Raw genomic sequence first — 18709 nt, forward strand, 5'->3', positions numbered from 1 at the left:
TTAATTTCATAAAATCTTATAGAAAAGCTTCCTAGAAGCTTTGTAGATGTTGTTTTAACTTTACATGTATTTGTAGTTCATTGATAGGCTAGAAACTTGTCAGCAAGTTAATCATATACCACACGTATTGATATCTTATACAACAAAGTAACTGTGTAGCACCTATATAGAAAACTTGCCTTATAAATCAAGATATGTGTCATACAAAGTCAATATATTTTTGGAGGTTCTATAGAACCTGCCCACATAGATTCTAGGTAGATAATATATATAAAGGCGAGAGTAAAGCCTTCTTCACTCTTGTCAACTCATTTCTTGCTTCTAATCTAGTTTCAAGAGTTTCTAGTTTCCTTGTCTTTTGACAATACCCATTTTAGTTTCTTTTTTAATATACATATTTCTCTATTTTTATTTTTTCATATTTCTTTGAGAGAGTCTCACTTGCTTATTTTCTTTCATCGAGTTCTTATCCTTAACACTGATGCTAAGTGTTAAGACTTTTAACTTATGATTATTTAATAGTTTCAAATATTTAAGTAATTATTCTTTGGTATTATTTTTTTATGACTTCTTTTGAATACCTATAAAAATCATGATATATTATATAATGATTTAAAAGATGAACTTGAAATTATTAAATCATATATCTTTTATTATATAAGTTCAAAAAAAAAAACTTTTCACATGTTTTTGATAATGAAACAAAGTATATATTTAAATTTTATTTAATTTTATTTATATTATATTATAAAATATATTTATAATATATTTTTTATATGAAATTTTATTAATATTTTTTAAAATAATTTTATTTTTAGAAATTCTTATAAAAAATTACTACACCTACTATATAGATTAAATCAATGTTATTTTGGTAGTAAAATATTTGGTCAATAACATAATTATAAGATACTGCCTATTTTTTTTTAATTTATTCTTTCAATATCTAAAGTTATTTGATAATATAGATATTTATTGTTATTTTTAAAATAAATTTTAAAAATATTTTTTAATATATTTTTTATATGCACAATTTTTCATGTATAGAACATCAAATTTAAATGTTTGCAAGGCTAAGAAACCATGTATTCTATCATTGTAGTATAAGATTGAGTCTTAAAATTAGTAATTTCTACTATAAGAATTGAGTCATAAGAAGATAGATCATTCACTTTGTCATTTCTTAAAGAATTATTAAAAGATAAGTATACTAAAAATAATATTTTTAAAATTAAAAAATAAAGATATGCAAAACAGATTGGTCAATAATCCTATGATCCATCATTAAAAAAATTATGTTATCAATAATTATTTTAGTTCTCAAGTAATCAAATTAAAACAATATAGATGTATGTGGTCTCTAAATAATACTTCTAAAAGTTTTAGTCATTGTGAGTTACATATAAAAGTAAAAAAAAATATTTAACTTACTATACAATTAAATTAATTTTATAGCATAACAACATTATTTGTGTTAATACTTATTATTACTTAAAAAAATATAATAATAAATATCTTCTTGTCTCAATTAAATCACTATCCATTTATAAGTAGTTAATTTTTTTTAATATAAATAAGAATAATTAGTAGAATAGTTCGATTTAAATTTATAAATTTATAAATAATTTATTTAGAATATTAATCAATTACATATAATTAAAAAAATCCTATACCAATAAATATAATCATCTTTTGGCTGAAACAAATATTAGCAATATATTGAATAATAAGTTGTACACACTTGAATTCTTTTATTATACTTATTCTATTCTTTGATTCTTATTTTTCTTCATTATTTTTGATGTTTTATTTTATAACTTTAATTTCATGATAAGATATAATTAAATCATATTCTTCATATAATAATATAACATGATATATTAGAAGATTTTATGTACCATGTATATCCTTGATCTTGATGAAAGACCATCAAATACACAAAAAATGGCATTTTCTTCTTTAGATGAAATTTCTTTATCAACATTTATTAAAGAAATTTTCGGATATTTTACCTTTAAATATTTTTTCTATGATGTTATTTGAAATAATCAGCAAAAAGGTTTTTATTCCAAACTTAAAAAATTGCTTGAATTAAGATTTATACTATATACTTCTTTATAAATATTATGTAAAATAAATTTTAATTGATTTTTAAAATATTTGTCGTAAAAATAAATTTTACTTACTACAAGATGTATAATTTTAACTAGCGACATACTTCTAATGTGATGGTAGATAATTATTGCACATAAAAAGTGCAAAAATATTTTTACAAGTTTTCCAAAACTTGATCCTATATTGCTTCCAAAGATGCACATGAATAATATAAATTATATAAATAGATGTGGTCATTATTTAATCTATTGATTCTAAAAGCATTATCAAGTAATCTTTAAATCTTTAAAAAACTAGGTTGTAAAAAGGCTATTTTGGCTTCTTTATTTTAATTTCATAAATCTATTTAATTTTATATGATTAATACTTTGATTAATATTTTATTGCACTTCTTTATCATTTTTAATTAATTTCTCTTCTAAACCTTAAAAACTGATAGAATCTTGTTAAAAAAAAATTAATACCTAATTTGACAAGTTTTTGATGGGATCGATTTCCAACACTTAATATAGAAATTAGGAATTTTAGGATTCTAATTTTTTTTCATTTCTTAAATTTCAGCAATTCATAATGTGTTTTGTAATCATACAATAATTCTATTTTTTATAAGCATAATTTGAATAGATCAATTGTTGTGCTATGATTATACACAAATAAGTATAATTACACATAATTTTTTTCCTTACTACTTTTAGTTTGATCAAACTAATACACTATTACATGTATATGGTTCTTTCTATTTTATTTTATTTTCTTGAATAGTCTCAAGTACTTTGGCTTTTGATATTGTATATTATAAGCAGTTTGTTTAAGTATAGATGCACAATCTATTTTTTATGATACTTTCTTCAAAAATTACTCTTAATAATATCACTTATTTTTTGAAGTTTATAATTAATCTTAAATTAAAAGACTTAGTCAATTTTATAAATATCTATGTAAGTTTGTATATTATACCAAATTTTTAGAAATATTTAAATTATATGTAAGTATAAAAATAACTTTATATATATTAGTATTATTATATAAAAAATTATATATTAAATAAAAAATATAAATTATGATTTTAAATATTTTTAAAAAAAATGTAATAGTTTTATTATAATATAAAAGACTTATTTATAGTATAATACTTAAGTTGTATTATTTTAAGATTATTGAAAGTTAGAATCAAATTATTACTCTATCAAAATGTAAGATATATATACAATACTACCTCTCATAAGTTAACTCTCAATATGTTATAATCTCAATAAGTTTTGAAAAATTGAAGAACCAACTTGGTTACACTACAGTTAAGTTATAATTCTAATAAGTTATTAGTTATGATTAAGGAAGAAAAAAACAAAAGACTATAACTTTGTGGATGATATAAATAATAAAGAATCTAGCTTAGGCAAGAATCCAATGTGCTTTGTTGGAGGGCTTTTGTATGTAGCTTTAGCTAAATGTTGCAAAGGATCTTGTGAGTAGTATATTCACCCATATCTCCAATATCCAACATGGAGATAATCACATAAAGACAATGCAACTTCTCCATGCACATGAACAATGCTGATGCACAATCTTCTTTGATGGCATTGTCAACACCTTTGCTTTCCTTTGCTTCTTTATAATAAATAAGTTCAATAATTTTGTAATCATATAGCTTCATATATGCATTATTTTCTTCAATTGGATTAAGTAAGTTTTTTATTGGTATTAGATTTTGTAATAGAAGACTGCAAATTATATCTACTAGTTCTTCTTCACCATTATTTTCTTTGACTTTGGATGCTTGCTTAAACAATTCAATATGCTAGACATAATTTTATATTGTTGTTGGAAATATTTCTATCCAAGCTGCAAATGACAACTATATTGCCTTCAATTAATTGGCTTTATATAAGTTGATATCATTTTATTCAGCTGGGTTAAATGCATTCTACAAATAAAAGCTTTGGTAGTGTTGCTTGAATGCCTTATTGATTCTAGCATCCATTAGATAGATCTTAGAAGTTGCATTTGGAGGAAGAATACAAATATCCATATTAGAAGAAATTTGGTCATTTGTAATGTATGATAGTGCATTATCTATGAAGAGTAGGATCCATCAACATGCCATCCCTATCTCTTTGTTGAGATTTTTGACCATTTTTAGAAAATAAAACCTCAATCATCCATGCTTCGTTATTTGCATGTATAATAGTTGAAGAAACGGGACTTGTAGACATGGCTAATAAAAAAATGGTGGAAATTTGTAGATTATATCAGCATTAATTGTGAATGCAATGGTAATATATGTAGTTTCTTTCTTGTAGTTGAATTTTTTTTGTTGAGTGATGGTTTGGTTTGGCACCATACTATCAAACAATCTCATTTCATCCATATTGAACACATTCCAAAAATCATAAATCACAATGTAGGCACACATAACAAACATCGTTGCATCAATATAAGCTTGATCATCTAAGCTTGGACTAGCAATAAATAGACACATGAGCATATTCATGCTTTTGGTTACACCTAGTATGTTTTAATCTCCTATAAGTTATATTTCGGGAGGTAAATCAATCATAAAACTTACAAGAGGTAATATTGTATATATATATATATATATATATATATAAGAAGAGAGCATGTGTATATATACTACACTACAAAACTTCTATGCATTGTATATTAAAATATATGAACATATGAAGATGATAAATTTAAAAATTTTATCCCTTTTATATTATTTCAAGTTATATTTTACTTTACTTTGATTTTTTTATTATATGGTTAAAATATCGATAATATTAAATATTAATATTAAATGATATATCAAATAAATATTTAACACTTGCACACACAAAGAAATACCAAAAGACAAAAAGAATTATTTTCATATGTTCAATTGCCTCCTAAATTTTATATTTTATTTTAAGAAAATAATTTTTTAAAATTATTTGAGAATATTTAAATTATATTAAATTTAAAATCACATTTTATAGTCACAAATTTCAAGAAAAAATTTAATTAAAAGTAACAATTGAAAATATTAACAGAAGAGTGGAAGAGGATGGGGTGTTTCATCCATTACAGTCGAGGAGGATGAACGCGGGAGATGATATGCGCACGCGTTCCCGGAAGATGAGAACGTAGATGCTTGTAGAGGAGAGTGAAATCTTGTGGGGATGTCGAGCTGAAACTAGGGTTTGGGTTTGGCTCTCCCCGAGCTCTGCTTTTCTCTGCGCAGAGCCCAAAACCTAACGAGAATAACCTCATCTTCCAGTTCGATTCCCAATATGGCTGTGTTCGGGAGAGCCTGAGGCAGCGTGAGTGACTGTGAATTCTAAGGTTTCTATCTGTTTCCAATTTCTAGTAGTTTAGGCTCTTGGATTAGCTGATGATCTAGAATTTTGTGGCGATAATAACGCCTCGATCTGCTCACTATTAGTCCCCTGAACCAGCGTGCCATCCGTGCTCATCGATCTTCGTGATGCAGAATCGCCATTTCGCGTGCAGGTGAAGTGCAAGTAGTTGCCATGGACATGTATGTGTGACTCGTATCCGTTTCAAAACTTGTTGTCTCGCTGGAGCGAGAACTGGGCGGAGTAGGGAATCATGTAGCCAGCGTCATTGTGAGGGAGTTGAGCGGACATGACGGGCGCAACAGGAATGGTGTTGGGAAATTGATATCGTTTACAAGACCTCTGCAATCGTTGTTGTGAGTGATGGAGTTTTCTTTTCTCTTTTCTCTTTTCTTTTCTTTTCCTGATTGTATGTTCTCCTGCGTTTCTGAACGGCTCAGGAAGTCGTGAAGGTTGTGGTGAGTGGGAACGCAGGCGAGCGAGGATTGCTTGTTGCGGACATGGCTACCTCTCGGTTTGGGAGTTTGTGTTACTGGGATCTATGTGCTTGCATGCATTCTATCGCTAGGTGCTGAGCCAACTGAGGAGTATGCATCCTTTCCAGAGGCTATTCAAGGGGAAAAATACACCTGTATCTACGTCTCGTAATCGTGGAAAATTACTGGTTGTTGCGCACCTTTGTGGTTACGCAGTTCCAAACCTTTTGACAACCCGCTCATCTTTTTTTGTTTTTAGCGTCAGAAAATACTGGAGGTCCTGGCCCAATTCCAGTGATGGCGCAGAACGGGGAAGACGTGGGCGCAAATGGCCAAGCAGCAGCTACAGCAGATGTGGATGATGACTACTTACGATGGCAAGAGGAGATACGACTTGCTGAGGAAGAGGCGGAGGCCATGAAAGCTGGCAAGTCACACAGATATCACAAGGATTTTCGGAAGCAGGTTGAGTTTACAGAAGAGCCAGTTGTGGCCGCGGTGGAGCAAGCAGAAGAAGCAAGCGCTCCAGAAAACGAGCAAGAGTTTACTGACGATGATGGGACTGTATACAGATGGGACCATGGTCGTCATGCCTGGATCCCACAAGTAGGTTCTATTTAATCCCTTAGTATTGCATTCTAGTTGAGCTACATGTGTTCTTTCCACGATTATTGCTCTCAAACAATTTTTAAAGAGTCACTTCAGCGAGTCACATTAGAATCAAGGAGAACACGCAGGCTCATGAAATTTCTTTGTTATTCACCACGTCTTCAGTGTATTGTAGCCGGAACTGGTCATGATAATCTGTTAAAGTTTTGTCTTTTTTCATAGTTATGGTTGGTAACAGTTTGGATTGTGCAGGAGAACATTCATGAGCTACCTGCTTATGGAGCAGATGATATGACATTCGTACAAGAGGAAGAAGTATTTCCAGAGCTTCCTGCTGTGATACCTAGTATACTGCAAACTGATGATGACGTCGAAGACGAAGTAGCAAATATTCCTGCCAAGACAGTGGACCTTAAAACTGGTGGTAAGCGGAAAGTTGACGATACCAAAGAGGCAGTTAAGAAGGTACTTCATTCGCATTAAGGCATCTGAATCACCAGCCTTTTGATGGACTTTCTTGTGGCGTGAGAAGGCATTATTAGCTGCTGTGCAGTATTTGTGCTGTTTAATTGCGTCCTGACATTGGTCCTCCATGTAGTGTTTAGTGATGTTTTCTCACATCTCTAATGAAACAAAGAAGCTTTCTTTATTAGATTCTGATTTACTCTGCTCGCAAGCAAGTTCCGAAATCGTGCAGATTACAACTTTAGAAATGTGTGGCTGGGTTTTTGTCGTTCGTCAAGATGGCTCTAACTTTATTTATTCTTACTCGTCCTAGCGTTAAGTCTGTGGGAAAAGGATAGTTGTTTGCATGTAGTTTTCACGTTGCCTTAAGTTTTGGAGCCAGGAATAAGAATACGCAAATTAGTATTTCAACAGTTGCTCATTTAGTGAGTAATTTGTCATGATACTCAGGAAGCACAAAAGGAACCGGAAGCCTGGTTTGATCTCAAGGTCAATACGCACGTGTATATTGATGGCCTCCCTGAAGATGCAACTATGGATGAGGTACTTTCTTGTTGAAATCTCATCTACGACCTTCGTCCGTGATCCTTGTTAAGTTGGATCTTACAAGATTTGTTTGTAACGTGATCACGTGCTTTTCTACTAGATGTTCAACCTGTTCGTTGGCTTCTTAATTATTCTTTGTTGTTTTTCTGCAGGTCGTTGAAGTTTTCTCCAAATGTGGCGTTATCAAGGAGGTTAGTTCATATCCTTGATTTTCTGTGGACCTATCCTGTTTGAGGCTTTTCTATCTGTAATATTATTTTAGTTGTTACATTGTAACCTTGACCTTCCGAGCAGAAAAATTGTGTTTTGATGGATTTATTCTTTGTTGTTGTGATTTTTTTCTCTAAGTTGATGTGCTCATTTACTGGTGGCAGGATCCTGACACTAGGAAACCGCGAATTAAACTTTATGTTGATAAAGCTACAGGAAAACAGAAAGGTGACGGCCTAGTCACATATCTCAAGGTGAGACCCTTTTAATGCCCTATTCTAGTGTATAGACATGGTTATCCTGGAAGTGCAACCGTTCAGCAATTCGAACAATGATTTTAAGATGGGCCCTAAATATGATCTCTGCTGTATCGATTGTTGCCTCCAATTTTGTATTTTTGCTCATGCTTTTTAGGGGGTTCATGCAAACAGGAGCCATCAGTAGACTTAGCACTGAGTATTCTTGATGGAACATCTTTGAGACCTGGGGTTGGCCCAATCATGTCTGTGACTCGAGCGAAGTTTGAGCAAAAGGGTACGTTGTTTTGTGTTTTTCATAGTCCCGAAGTTTGTCCAACTCTTGTTCATAGTCGTTTCTGCACTTCCTATAGTAGTCATAATTTTGAAATCGGTAAATTACTGAGCATACTCACCGAGCCTTTAACAATGTATATGTATTGCGAGCCAGAAGTCCCTCACAACTTGGTAATGGGTGTTGTTATTAATGTGTTGTTTTTCTTGCTATATGTTAGCACCGAAGCTGACTCCTCTCTCTTGATTTGAAATTTGTTCTGGGTAATACTCTTATATGTATGTTTCGAATTAATTTAGATTCTATTTGTGCTATGTTGAATTCGAGTTATCAGTCAGGCCGATGATTTTGTGCAGGGGAAGTATTCATGAAGAAGCAGCAAAATAAACAAAAGAAAAAGAAGCTGAAACAACAGGAACAAAAGGCACTTGGCTGGGGTATTTACAATTTACTCCATTCTTTCCTCATTCATGGTGCTAGAGTCCGTATTGCAATGCACTCCAGCCTGCTTAAATGCATTGATTGGAGATGGTTGCATCCTCTTCTTCTCATTAATTGTAATTTGATTATATCGGTTTTCTCTTGCCAATCAAGAAGGGAGACTTGGATGGATGATGATGAAACCATCGTTATCGTTGTTCCAGGGTGAACCAAATATCTCGAATTCATCATGAGACAACTTTGCTTACTGATTTCTGTTTTCATGTGCGCTTCAGGAGGTTTTGATGACAAGAAGAAATTGGAACCCATGACTGTGATTCTCAAGCACATGTTCACACGCTCAGAGCTCCTGGTGAACAAGCTAACGTCCATCTTATGTTGTTATTAGAAGCTATTAAATTCTACTTCGCACCGCGCTTACCAAAGAATAATAGACTGTTTTGAATGACCTCGTCTTTAACCATATTTTAACAGGCGCTTTGGGACCCCTGATTTTGTACAGGCTGATCCAAGTTTGTTGCCTGAGGTGGAGGAGGATGTGATGACTGAATGCACCAAAATTGGACCGATTGAGAGACTAAGAGTAAACTCCTCATACTTGTGGACCTATCTTATCTATGAGAGATTCAATTTGTTCAGGCACGGTTTATGTTATAGACGTCATGCGGTTGAGTGTAGTTTGAACGGGCTAGAGTCCAGAGCTTGGCTTCGAATCATGAAAGTTTTGTGGGAAAAGAAAATATTTGGTGTTTATTTGTGATGTTTCACATATGTATCAATACCAAATGTGCACTTTGATGGCAAGTGACAGAATGTAGCGATCACTTGGTTTGTGTTTGAGGTTGATTTTCTTGGTCTCCATGGAATAATTTCCAGCTGCGTTCTATTGGTTGTCGAATCAGGTTTACGAGAATCATCCAGAGGGGGTGGTCATGGTGAAGTTTAAAGACAAAACAGCTGGCTTGAAGTGCATTGAAATTATGAACGGTCGCTGGTAAGTGTACATTCCTTGTTACCCGATTCTCGTGTAGAATTCAAACAAAGCGAGTGCGCATGACTGTATTTCCGCATAGCTGCTATCGTTCTTTCAGCAATGCTTTTAATATTTCTTTTTTCTTTTTTTTTACTGTTACCATTTGTCCTTGCACATATTAGGACTTTTTATAGAGCATATCCTTGTATTTTCTCATTGATTGTTATATTACGTGGATGAAGGTTTGGTGGAAAGCAAATCGAGGCTTTTGAAGACCCAGGAACTGTAAATTACGCTCTGGTCCGGGATGTTGCGGAGGAAGAATCAAGGTTGGAACAATTTGGACGTGAACTTGAGGCCGACTAGAACATATCAAGACCTGCCTTGGAGGCTGATTGCTTGTGGTGCCTTTCATCCAAATTGCATGTAGTTTTCATAATCTACTGTGGGACTCGTTCGTTGTAGTCCGGTCTCGTTTAGATTGCATCAACCGTCTTAGTAGCCCGCCATTTCTAGACTTGTGTTCAGATGTGAATATGAACTCGATGGTGTCTCCTTTTGCACCACTTTTGTTTCTAATCAATTTATGTTGAGAATGGGATGTTGTTTTTTGTTTCTTTTTCTTCTTCTTTGCTGGCCCTGTTGAGAAATCTTGTCTAAAAATTCCCTACTTAAATCTATGATTTAAATATTTTATCCCAATTCACACACTAAACTGAGCTAACTAATGAAATGCACAAAAAGCTATTAATGATATAAATCTTATGAGTTGTACATTATTTAAATGTTCAATTATATTGAAAGTTATATTCCAAACCAAAACATTATTCTAGAATGCAGAATATGCAATGATATCACAATATTTTTTGAAGTTTTTTCTAAGTTTTCATTTACAAACTTACGTTTTATTTTATGTAAAATCAGGATTTCCTACAAAAGTGGGATGCTACATGTTTGATGCACAATCTCTAATGATTTGGTATGATTCTTTCAAATATTCTTATTGTCATTCATTTCATACATTCATGATATTGGTCACCCATCCACCCCTCTCTTCACAAATGGAGGTTGATGGAAATAATTCAGAGTAATAAGTTAGCACAATCATCTTTGGTAACAATTTTGGTGGTTAAAAAGAGTGCCTCATGGTGTATAACTCAAGTTTAAGGCAAGTTGTAATAGCATTAGTAAAAACCATGCTTGTAATAGATGAAAAGTTGGGATGGCACTAAAAAAAAATCAAAGTGGTATGTGATAGATGGCAAATTGTGGTGGCAGTAGCAAAAATTAGGGTAGAAGTAGCAACATTTTTTTTTTTAATTCTTTGCATAACACATGAAAAATTATGGATAACACTTCTATGTTATAAGTTTAATGTATTTGACACAACAATAGCATGTAATTCTTTTAATTCTTTCTTAATAGAAGGTTGTATAGACAGCTTTTAAGCCACTCTAAATATTTATGTCATAGTTGAAGTATATCAATTTTAAAGCTATATTTGGTACCATTTCTACAATTCATGTCAACAACTTTGCAAGTGAAGTAATGTAATAATATGAATGGTTGTTTGATTTGTAAAATTTTAGAACATTTCCAAAGTATATTTTGAAACATCCAATTATGGTTCTATTTTTTTAAGCATTATCTTTTGCTATACTAGCTAGTAAAATTAAAACTACAAAAAAATGAACATTTAATCTTCTATTTTTCAATAAATAATTTTTGTAGCACAAAATAAATAATTATTATTGGATAGTGATTAAATTATTTGGACTATATATTAAATGGATTAATTTAATTATATTTATTTTTTGTAGAATCCATTAATGTCACAAAACTATCAAGAATATGAATCACTAAGGACTGAAAGATCAATACATTCTTGTGTCACTCAAAAAGAGTACATAGTCACTCAAAGATGGTATAAGATCAAGATTAGAATGGCTATTGCCAAAAACAAGAAGACTAAAGACAAGATTAAAAAAAATTAAAACAAGATTAAAACAAAACAAAAAAAAAAAAAAAAAAAAAAAATGTTGACAAGGGTGAAGAAAAATCCACTCTTGCTTCCATATATATTATCTAACTAGGAGTTACATAACAATGTTCTATTGGACCTCCAACACATGTCCAACTTGTGATACACATGTCTAACTTGCAAGACAAGTTTTCCACATGTGTGCTACATAGCCAACTTATACAAGTTGCAAACATATACAATATGTGGTCAACTTGTTGTCCAAGTTTCTAACCTATCAATCAACAACAAACACATATAAAATCAAATCTGCATCTATAAATGTTTTTAAGAAGCTTTTCCACAAGATATTAGCAAATCTACCTATATTTATCTTCTACTTAATACTTTTTATCTAAGTCTTTTATATATATATCCATAACAAAAACTTAATAAAGTTGTTGGCATTAAATATTTTATAATCATTTAAATAATATACTTATTTTATCTTATTTTATTAAAAAAATACTTTAAATTATATGAAAAATTAAATATATATATATATATATATATATATATATATATATATAATTTTTTTTGTTATAAGATAAACTAAAATGTTATCTTATAATTATTAAAATAATTTAGAAATTTCTAATTAAATAAAAATATATATTTATTAATTTAAAATAAAAATAAATAAAATTTTATAATTTATTAATTCGAATTACTATTCTTATTTTTTTACAAATATTGGTCATTAATAATATAGTATATTATATCTACAAATTCTAACATTTTTCATTATGCATCATCAATCTTTGTAAATTAAAATGTTAAATTTTCAAAGAAAAAAATATTTAAATTATATATGTACTAATAATTTTAATATTAAGATATATATATATTATGGTATATTCAAAAAAAAATTATACCACAAATTCATTATGCTTATCATTTATTTTACGTATTAGTCTTTATTTTTACCTTACTATAGAATATGTACAATCTAAAAATAAAAATAATAATTGTATAAAGTTATATAGTTTATTGAGCTCTTCGATCTTATTAGTATTATCTATTATATACTTAGAAAGCTTATTAATAATAAATTAGAAGACTATTTCATTTCTTTATTACGAAGATAAGTTAAAAAAGCCAAGTAAGATTTTTTTATGTATATAAATCTATTTATTTCTTTTTATAATTTTTGAAGTATTCAATTTTTTTTTTTTTTTTTTATAATAGATATTATGTTTTTTTTAAGTTTTACTTTTTAATTTCTATTTTACCAAAGCAATCATGGTTTAATGTTCATTACATTAATCAGATTAAAAGATTAATAATAAATTATTTTTTATCTGATTGAATTAAGTATTTAAAATCACTTATGATTTTAGTTTTTATATGTAAAAATTTTAAGCTCTTTATTCAAATTAATTTTTACTTTAAAATAACCATCTTTAGATTCTCAAACTACCAACTATAGTAGGAGTTAGGAATTTTATTTAAACTTCTTCCTACCTTACATGTCAATTCCACCTAACTCACTACTAAATTTATTTACCATAAATCCAATTTAGTATTAAAAATAATTATTTTTTTAAAGTTATATCATTTATTAATATTTATTTAATAAAAAATATATAATATAAAACATATTATTCATAATTATGTACAATCCTTAATTAAATATTCATTATTAGAAGTAATAGTAGTAATATTATAGAATATAATAGGTTAAAATATAATCAATTTTTTGGAAAATATTTAGATGATTCTTTTTTTAAAAAAATTAATTGTGTTTTTATATTTAATTTTTAATTTTTATTACTTTTATGTTAAATATTATTCTTCGATTTAATCTCTATATTGTTATGAGCTACAATATATTTGAAGTTAAAATCAAAATTAGAGTATTTCTTCTTGGATTGTATTTTCTACCATTTTTTAGTTCTTTAAATAAATTATCTTATTATATGATCTATTAGTAGATTCGCTAAAGCCAAAAAAAAAAAAAAAAAATCTAATATTTTTTGTTTATGTTTGATCAATTATTTGTCCTAATTATTACAATTTTTTAAAGTGGTTGAAATTGCTTGAAATGATTAGCAAAGTGTTGTACTATGATTCTTTAAAGATCTAAAATATTACTTTGAGTAAAAACCTTTAATTTTCCTTAAATTAATTTTGCTAAATATTCTAAAAATACTAGCTGAAAATTGCAACTTTTATTTTAATAAGTTTGGCAATTTTTCTTAATCTGTATTTTTTTATTAGTACAATTAATAACATTTAAAGCATCTTTCGCATGCCATGTCAAAGCACTCATGCCAAGACTTTAGATTGACTTGGTGAAAAAATGTTGCTTACTCATAACTTGTTAATAATGAGAATTTGTCAAAACTTTGCATATACCTAACACCAATAATTTACTTATACATTTACAATAATATGTGTCATTGAAAGCAAATGCTTGCCACTATTAAAATAAAAAATAAAAAACTCCATATTTAATGTTATTTAATAATAAATTGTAGGTATTGGGTCTCAACATCTTCCACTAATTAAGAACAAATTTTGCTTAAAACAATTAGTGGACTTTGTAACTTCAACAATTATGGCTCAACACTAGTAACTTGTTTCCTAACCCCCATATCCTATTATGACATAGCCAACATAGGTAAAATTTCCTCTACTTAGTTATTACAATATTTTAAATCATTAGACACTAACTTTTATTTTTTCACTTATATATGTATGTGTGTATGTAATTATCAACTAGTGTTACTTAACTTATCTAATGACTTTACCAGCTTTATTTTCACTTAATTTTTATTATTAAATCTAGTACATCTAATATAATACATTTTTTTTAAAAGTCTGTCAACTATTGGAAGACTTTATAATTGTAGAACAAGGTGAAATGCCTCAAATTTTAAATCCTTTGATTTGTTGAACTTGAGCAGCCCTTCTAAGTTGACTTTATACTTGGAAAAATTAGTCTCAAGGCCCTAATAGAAAAAGATGAACTGTAATACATCTTCGCTTTTTATCTGAAAAATGCATGTAGGTCATGAAAGTCCCCTTGTTAAGATCTGCTCTACATGACCATTAAAAAATAAGAAGTTTTATGCTTCTCATAATTGATTGAATCAAGTTGAACTGACACTATTCTTAGAAACATGAGAGTGGGCACTCGCAAATCTGGACCGATAACTGATGAATATCGGAATGACAATCAATTTATCTTTACAAACACTTCTTCACGACTCACTGTTATACAACAAAGCCAGCATACTATCAAGTACATAATGCAGAATGCTTTCCAGGATTGCGAATAGAAAGAAACGGATTTGCCTTGCCACTCAATTAGTTGTCAAAAAAATGTGTTTGTGCAATGTCAAAGAGCTCCCTTGCGGTTACAAGTGGAGGCTGGCACTAGGCAGTTGCACCATGCTACGCACAATTGGTGCAGATGCGCAAAATAGACACGACACCTGCAACCTTTCACGTATTTTTCTAACAGTGCATATCTCCAGCCACGAGACTACAACTTCTGGCAATATAGCATCTGTGTTGGTTACGGCGCAAGCCAAAGTTCACTATTCATCAAAAATTTAGAGCAGATCGATCGTAAGTTGTGCTACTCTCTCTCATTGAGCCAAATATGTGCTGCAAAGAGGTTCTTTGAGTCATGCACTTGGCACATGCCAGTACGCACCGAATGCAGGGCACATACATATTGAATAACATGAGTGGTTACCATCTTCCACGGCCACCTCTGCGACCCCCTCCTCCTCTCCCACCCCTGCCTCCACCACCTCTCCCACCGTATCCACGACCTCCTCCTCCTCCTCCTCTACCTCCTCTGTCCCATCTACCACCTCCGCGGCTATCCCCATTCTGTTCTCTCTGCTCTCCACGGTGGCGGTTCCTCTGTCCTGGGAAGAGTTTCTCAAGGTCTAACTGACCATTTGACCTGTAGAGATTAGCTGGCAGGGGCATTAAAGCGTCGACGCACTTTCGATAACTGAAATCTTCTTCGGAGCCATCTTTGCGAATTAGATAGTAGCATCTGCTCTTCCACTCAGGATGGTTACGGATTTGAAATGCAGCAATTCCATCTCCTACCTTCTGTGGGTTGCCTTGAGCGACGAGCTCACTGAGAACCAAATACTCATACTGAAACAATTACACAAATCGTATGATGTGAGTGCTACATCTTCCATAGCCACATTCCCAAAAATCCACAAAACATCACTGAAACACTCAAGAGTTCCACTAAACAATCGAGATGAAGAATGTTTAGATACTGGGACTCTCAAACCCTGAGTTTAATTTTCCACAATGGTCATTGCTGCGTTATAACACACCATTTCACCGTTTTGAGGACCAACCAATGATTTTAGGGGTGTGCACTACCAGTACAATGTCGCAGGCCTCACCAGGAACCCACCAGGTCTTCACACACAAGTCTTGCAAGAGAACTACAATAACAACTAATAAAATATCTCGGTCTCATAGAAAATTGCAAGAACAACAAAAGCATTCATGAGCATGAAAAACCTACCTTGTTCACGTTCACATTAAATTGCCAATCATGGAGCAAGTTGTAGAAATAGCTGAACATCTTGACAGGGGTCTCGAAAACCTTCGGACCGAGCTTCTTCGCCTCCACAGGCTTGCTCTCATCCCCCACCGTCCCATCCGCCTCTCCATCCTCCGACTTCACCCTCTTCACCCCGTCGCTCTCTTCTTCATCCCGAATACGCTTCCTACCATCGCCGTTCCCATCAGTCTCCATTTCTTCCTTCACCACAGTAACCGCTTCGGTCACCGACACTGTCTCATCTACTTTTACGCTGTCCTCTCCGGCGGCCACCACAACCTCCTCGACCACCGTCGTCTCGCTCACAACCGTAACACTACCACCCTCATCTCCATTTCCACCATCGGCACCCTCCACGGCCTGCGCGGCCTCCTTCTCACCATCCCCAACCCCATTCCCAATCACCTCTGGCGCGACGTCCTCGACAGGCGTCGCAAGGGGGAACTCGGAATCGGTACTCATTCCTGCCCGCAGCGAGATGTAGGGGCAATTCGCTGCGTGGCCTCCTCCTCCTCTCGCGCCTTGAGTTTGTGCTGCTCCTGCTGTACCTCACTCCCAATCACAAACACATCGTCCGCTGGCTAAACCTCCGTCGAAAGCGAGCAAGAACACCACCACGCCTTCTCCTACTTCTACTTCTTCCTCTTCCTAACGCCCTGGCTGTTCAATTCGCAGCTCCTCCCCACCCTGCAACCTCCGGAAGCTCAGTTATATGCTGGGGACAGGGGTCGTCGATTCTCGCGCCCTGTAGATACTCACCCGGGAGTGTATCGAAGGTCAAAAAGATTCTACCATAGCTCCATCGGTCGTCGACATTGTGGAGAAAACCACGACGGTGCCGATTCAAGGAAACCCCAAAACCCTAAATGCTAGAGACCTCTGAGCGGTCCGATCCGATCCCCGATCGACGACGCTGGGCGCTCGTCCCATATCCGAAGGCGAGGAAAAACAAAAATTATAACTATTTGGAGTTGGGTTTAAAATAACATAAAGATTCTCAGGCACAAGATACTATCATTTCCTTTTTTGGACACAAGTGTGGGTGGATTTTTATCGAGAGCTTTTCAACAAATGCATGACTGAACAGTATTTGTTCGAGTTAAACATCAACGATTGTAAATATCGTATGATTGAAGAAAAAGTTGTGTGCTAAAATCATTTTTATATGCTAGAAAATAAAATTGCTCAGGTGCAAAAATGGGTTTTTTTCTCTAATGTTGCATGTGTTTATACTACGAACATCTGCACGCTGAGAAAATCTTTCTTAACCAACTACAGTATCTAAAAATCCAAGAATTAATCATAAATATTTGTAGAATGAGAAGAATAGATATAGATATTAAGTGAGTGAGTGAAATTAATATTATGGGGTTCGAAAGACTCAGAATTACCACGATTATCACTAGTGTCATTAAATCACAAATATATGTACTTAATAATAATTACAAAATTAAGTGAATGGTATAAAAGTTATATTAACAAACTAAAACATTACCGTAATTTCATATTAGCAATTACCTGCGTTTTTAAAGAAAATATATCAATTTGTAAGCATAAAAATTAAAGTTTAGATTCTATGAATATTTAAGCTGTGTTTATTTTTAACCTTGTAGGGCTTTGTATATATATATATATATATATGTATCTAAAACATCCATTTCCACAAGTGAACAAACATACAGGAGTAAACTAAATAATATATGGGACTACAATGAAATTTTAGTTCTGACAATGTCAAAATCTAACAAAACTAATAAACAATCAATTAATAATTTTTAAAATTAAATATAGGAAATTCCGAAACAATATTATATTTGAATCAATTCAAAATTTACTTGCAAATATAACATAAACTTTACAAGATGATTTCCAAAAAAGAATTGATATTAATATTTCCAATACTGTGAAACTTTGAATTGGAAAAAGAAAAAAGAAATTACAAAAGCATAAACAAAAGCAGAAAACCAGGATTTCTAAAAAATATAAAAATGGAACTTCAACATATATATATATATATATATATATATATATAATTATTCATAAACATTTTGTGGAAATCTGATATACAATAACTATCTGTGATAAATTTACACATGACATACTTCGTCAAAAAAATATTCTTTGATTCCTTGGTAGGTTTATTAACAAACTTTGGAATTTTACTATTGAGAAATTAAAATTGAAATGGAAAGTTTTTTTTTTTTTTTTGAAAATCACATATACACACACAAATGCTCTATACACACATGTATCTATCAACATATATATGCTCTATCTATGTAAGATTTAACAAGTAAAATCTAACTCAGTATTATTTGGGAGAATCTACATATTGAAAATAAAAAAGCATAGATCTATATAAACATTTAGTAGATTTTCATTTAAGGGTAACATTATTGCTAACTAAAAATATAAATAAAAAGAAAAGGAAATACC

At 31.5% G+C, this 18709-nt stretch overlaps 2 protein-coding genes across 14 annotated transcripts; one reads left to right on the plus strand and one right to left on the minus strand.

The window, feature by feature from the left end:
- The first annotated feature begins 5301 nt into the window (after nucleotides 1-5301).
- On the plus strand, nucleotides 5302-10297 carry LOC112273472 (splicing factor U2AF-associated protein 2). 13 transcript variants are annotated; one of them, XM_090245417.1, is made up of 13 exons: nucleotides 5302-5436; nucleotides 5585-5806; nucleotides 5925-6532; nucleotides 6788-7000; nucleotides 7451-7543; nucleotides 7699-7737; nucleotides 7921-8010; nucleotides 8188-8290; nucleotides 8644-8724; nucleotides 9004-9080; nucleotides 9231-9311; nucleotides 9631-9722; nucleotides 9944-10297. In XM_090245417.1, the coding sequence occupies exons 3-13, from the start codon at nucleotides 6224-6226 to the stop codon at nucleotides 10065-10067; spliced, it is 1302 nt and encodes a 433-aa protein (XP_090101543.1). In that variant the 5' UTR covers nucleotides 5302-5436; nucleotides 5585-5806; nucleotides 5925-6223; the 3' UTR covers nucleotides 10068-10297. The 13 variants fall into 13 exon arrangements, with proteins under 13 accessions (XP_090101543.1, XP_090101546.1, XP_090101544.1 ...); XM_090245420.1 differs by having other exon boundaries at nucleotides 6186-6532; XM_090245418.1 differs by having other exon boundaries at nucleotides 5605-5806.
- Nucleotides 10298-14995: 4698 nt separating this feature from the next.
- Nucleotides 14996-17072, minus strand: LOC112273701 (uncharacterized). The gene is made up of 2 exons (XM_024502787.3): nucleotides 16235-17072; nucleotides 14996-15846 (listed from the first exon to the last, which is right to left on the minus strand). Exons 1-2 carry the CDS (start codon nucleotides 16733-16735, stop codon nucleotides 15424-15426), a joined length of 924 nt encoding a protein of 307 aa, XP_024358555.1. The 5' UTR covers nucleotides 16736-17072; the 3' UTR covers nucleotides 14996-15423.
- Between the last annotated feature and the right edge of the window lie 1637 nt (nucleotides 17073-18709).

The sequence above is a fragment of the Physcomitrium patens genome, chromosome 20 (assembly GCF_059467195.1).
Source record: "Physcomitrium patens ecotype Gransden chromosome 20, ASM5946719v1, whole genome shotgun sequence".
Taxonomy (NCBI): Eukaryota; Viridiplantae; Streptophyta; class Bryopsida; order Funariales; family Funariaceae; genus Physcomitrium; species Physcomitrium patens.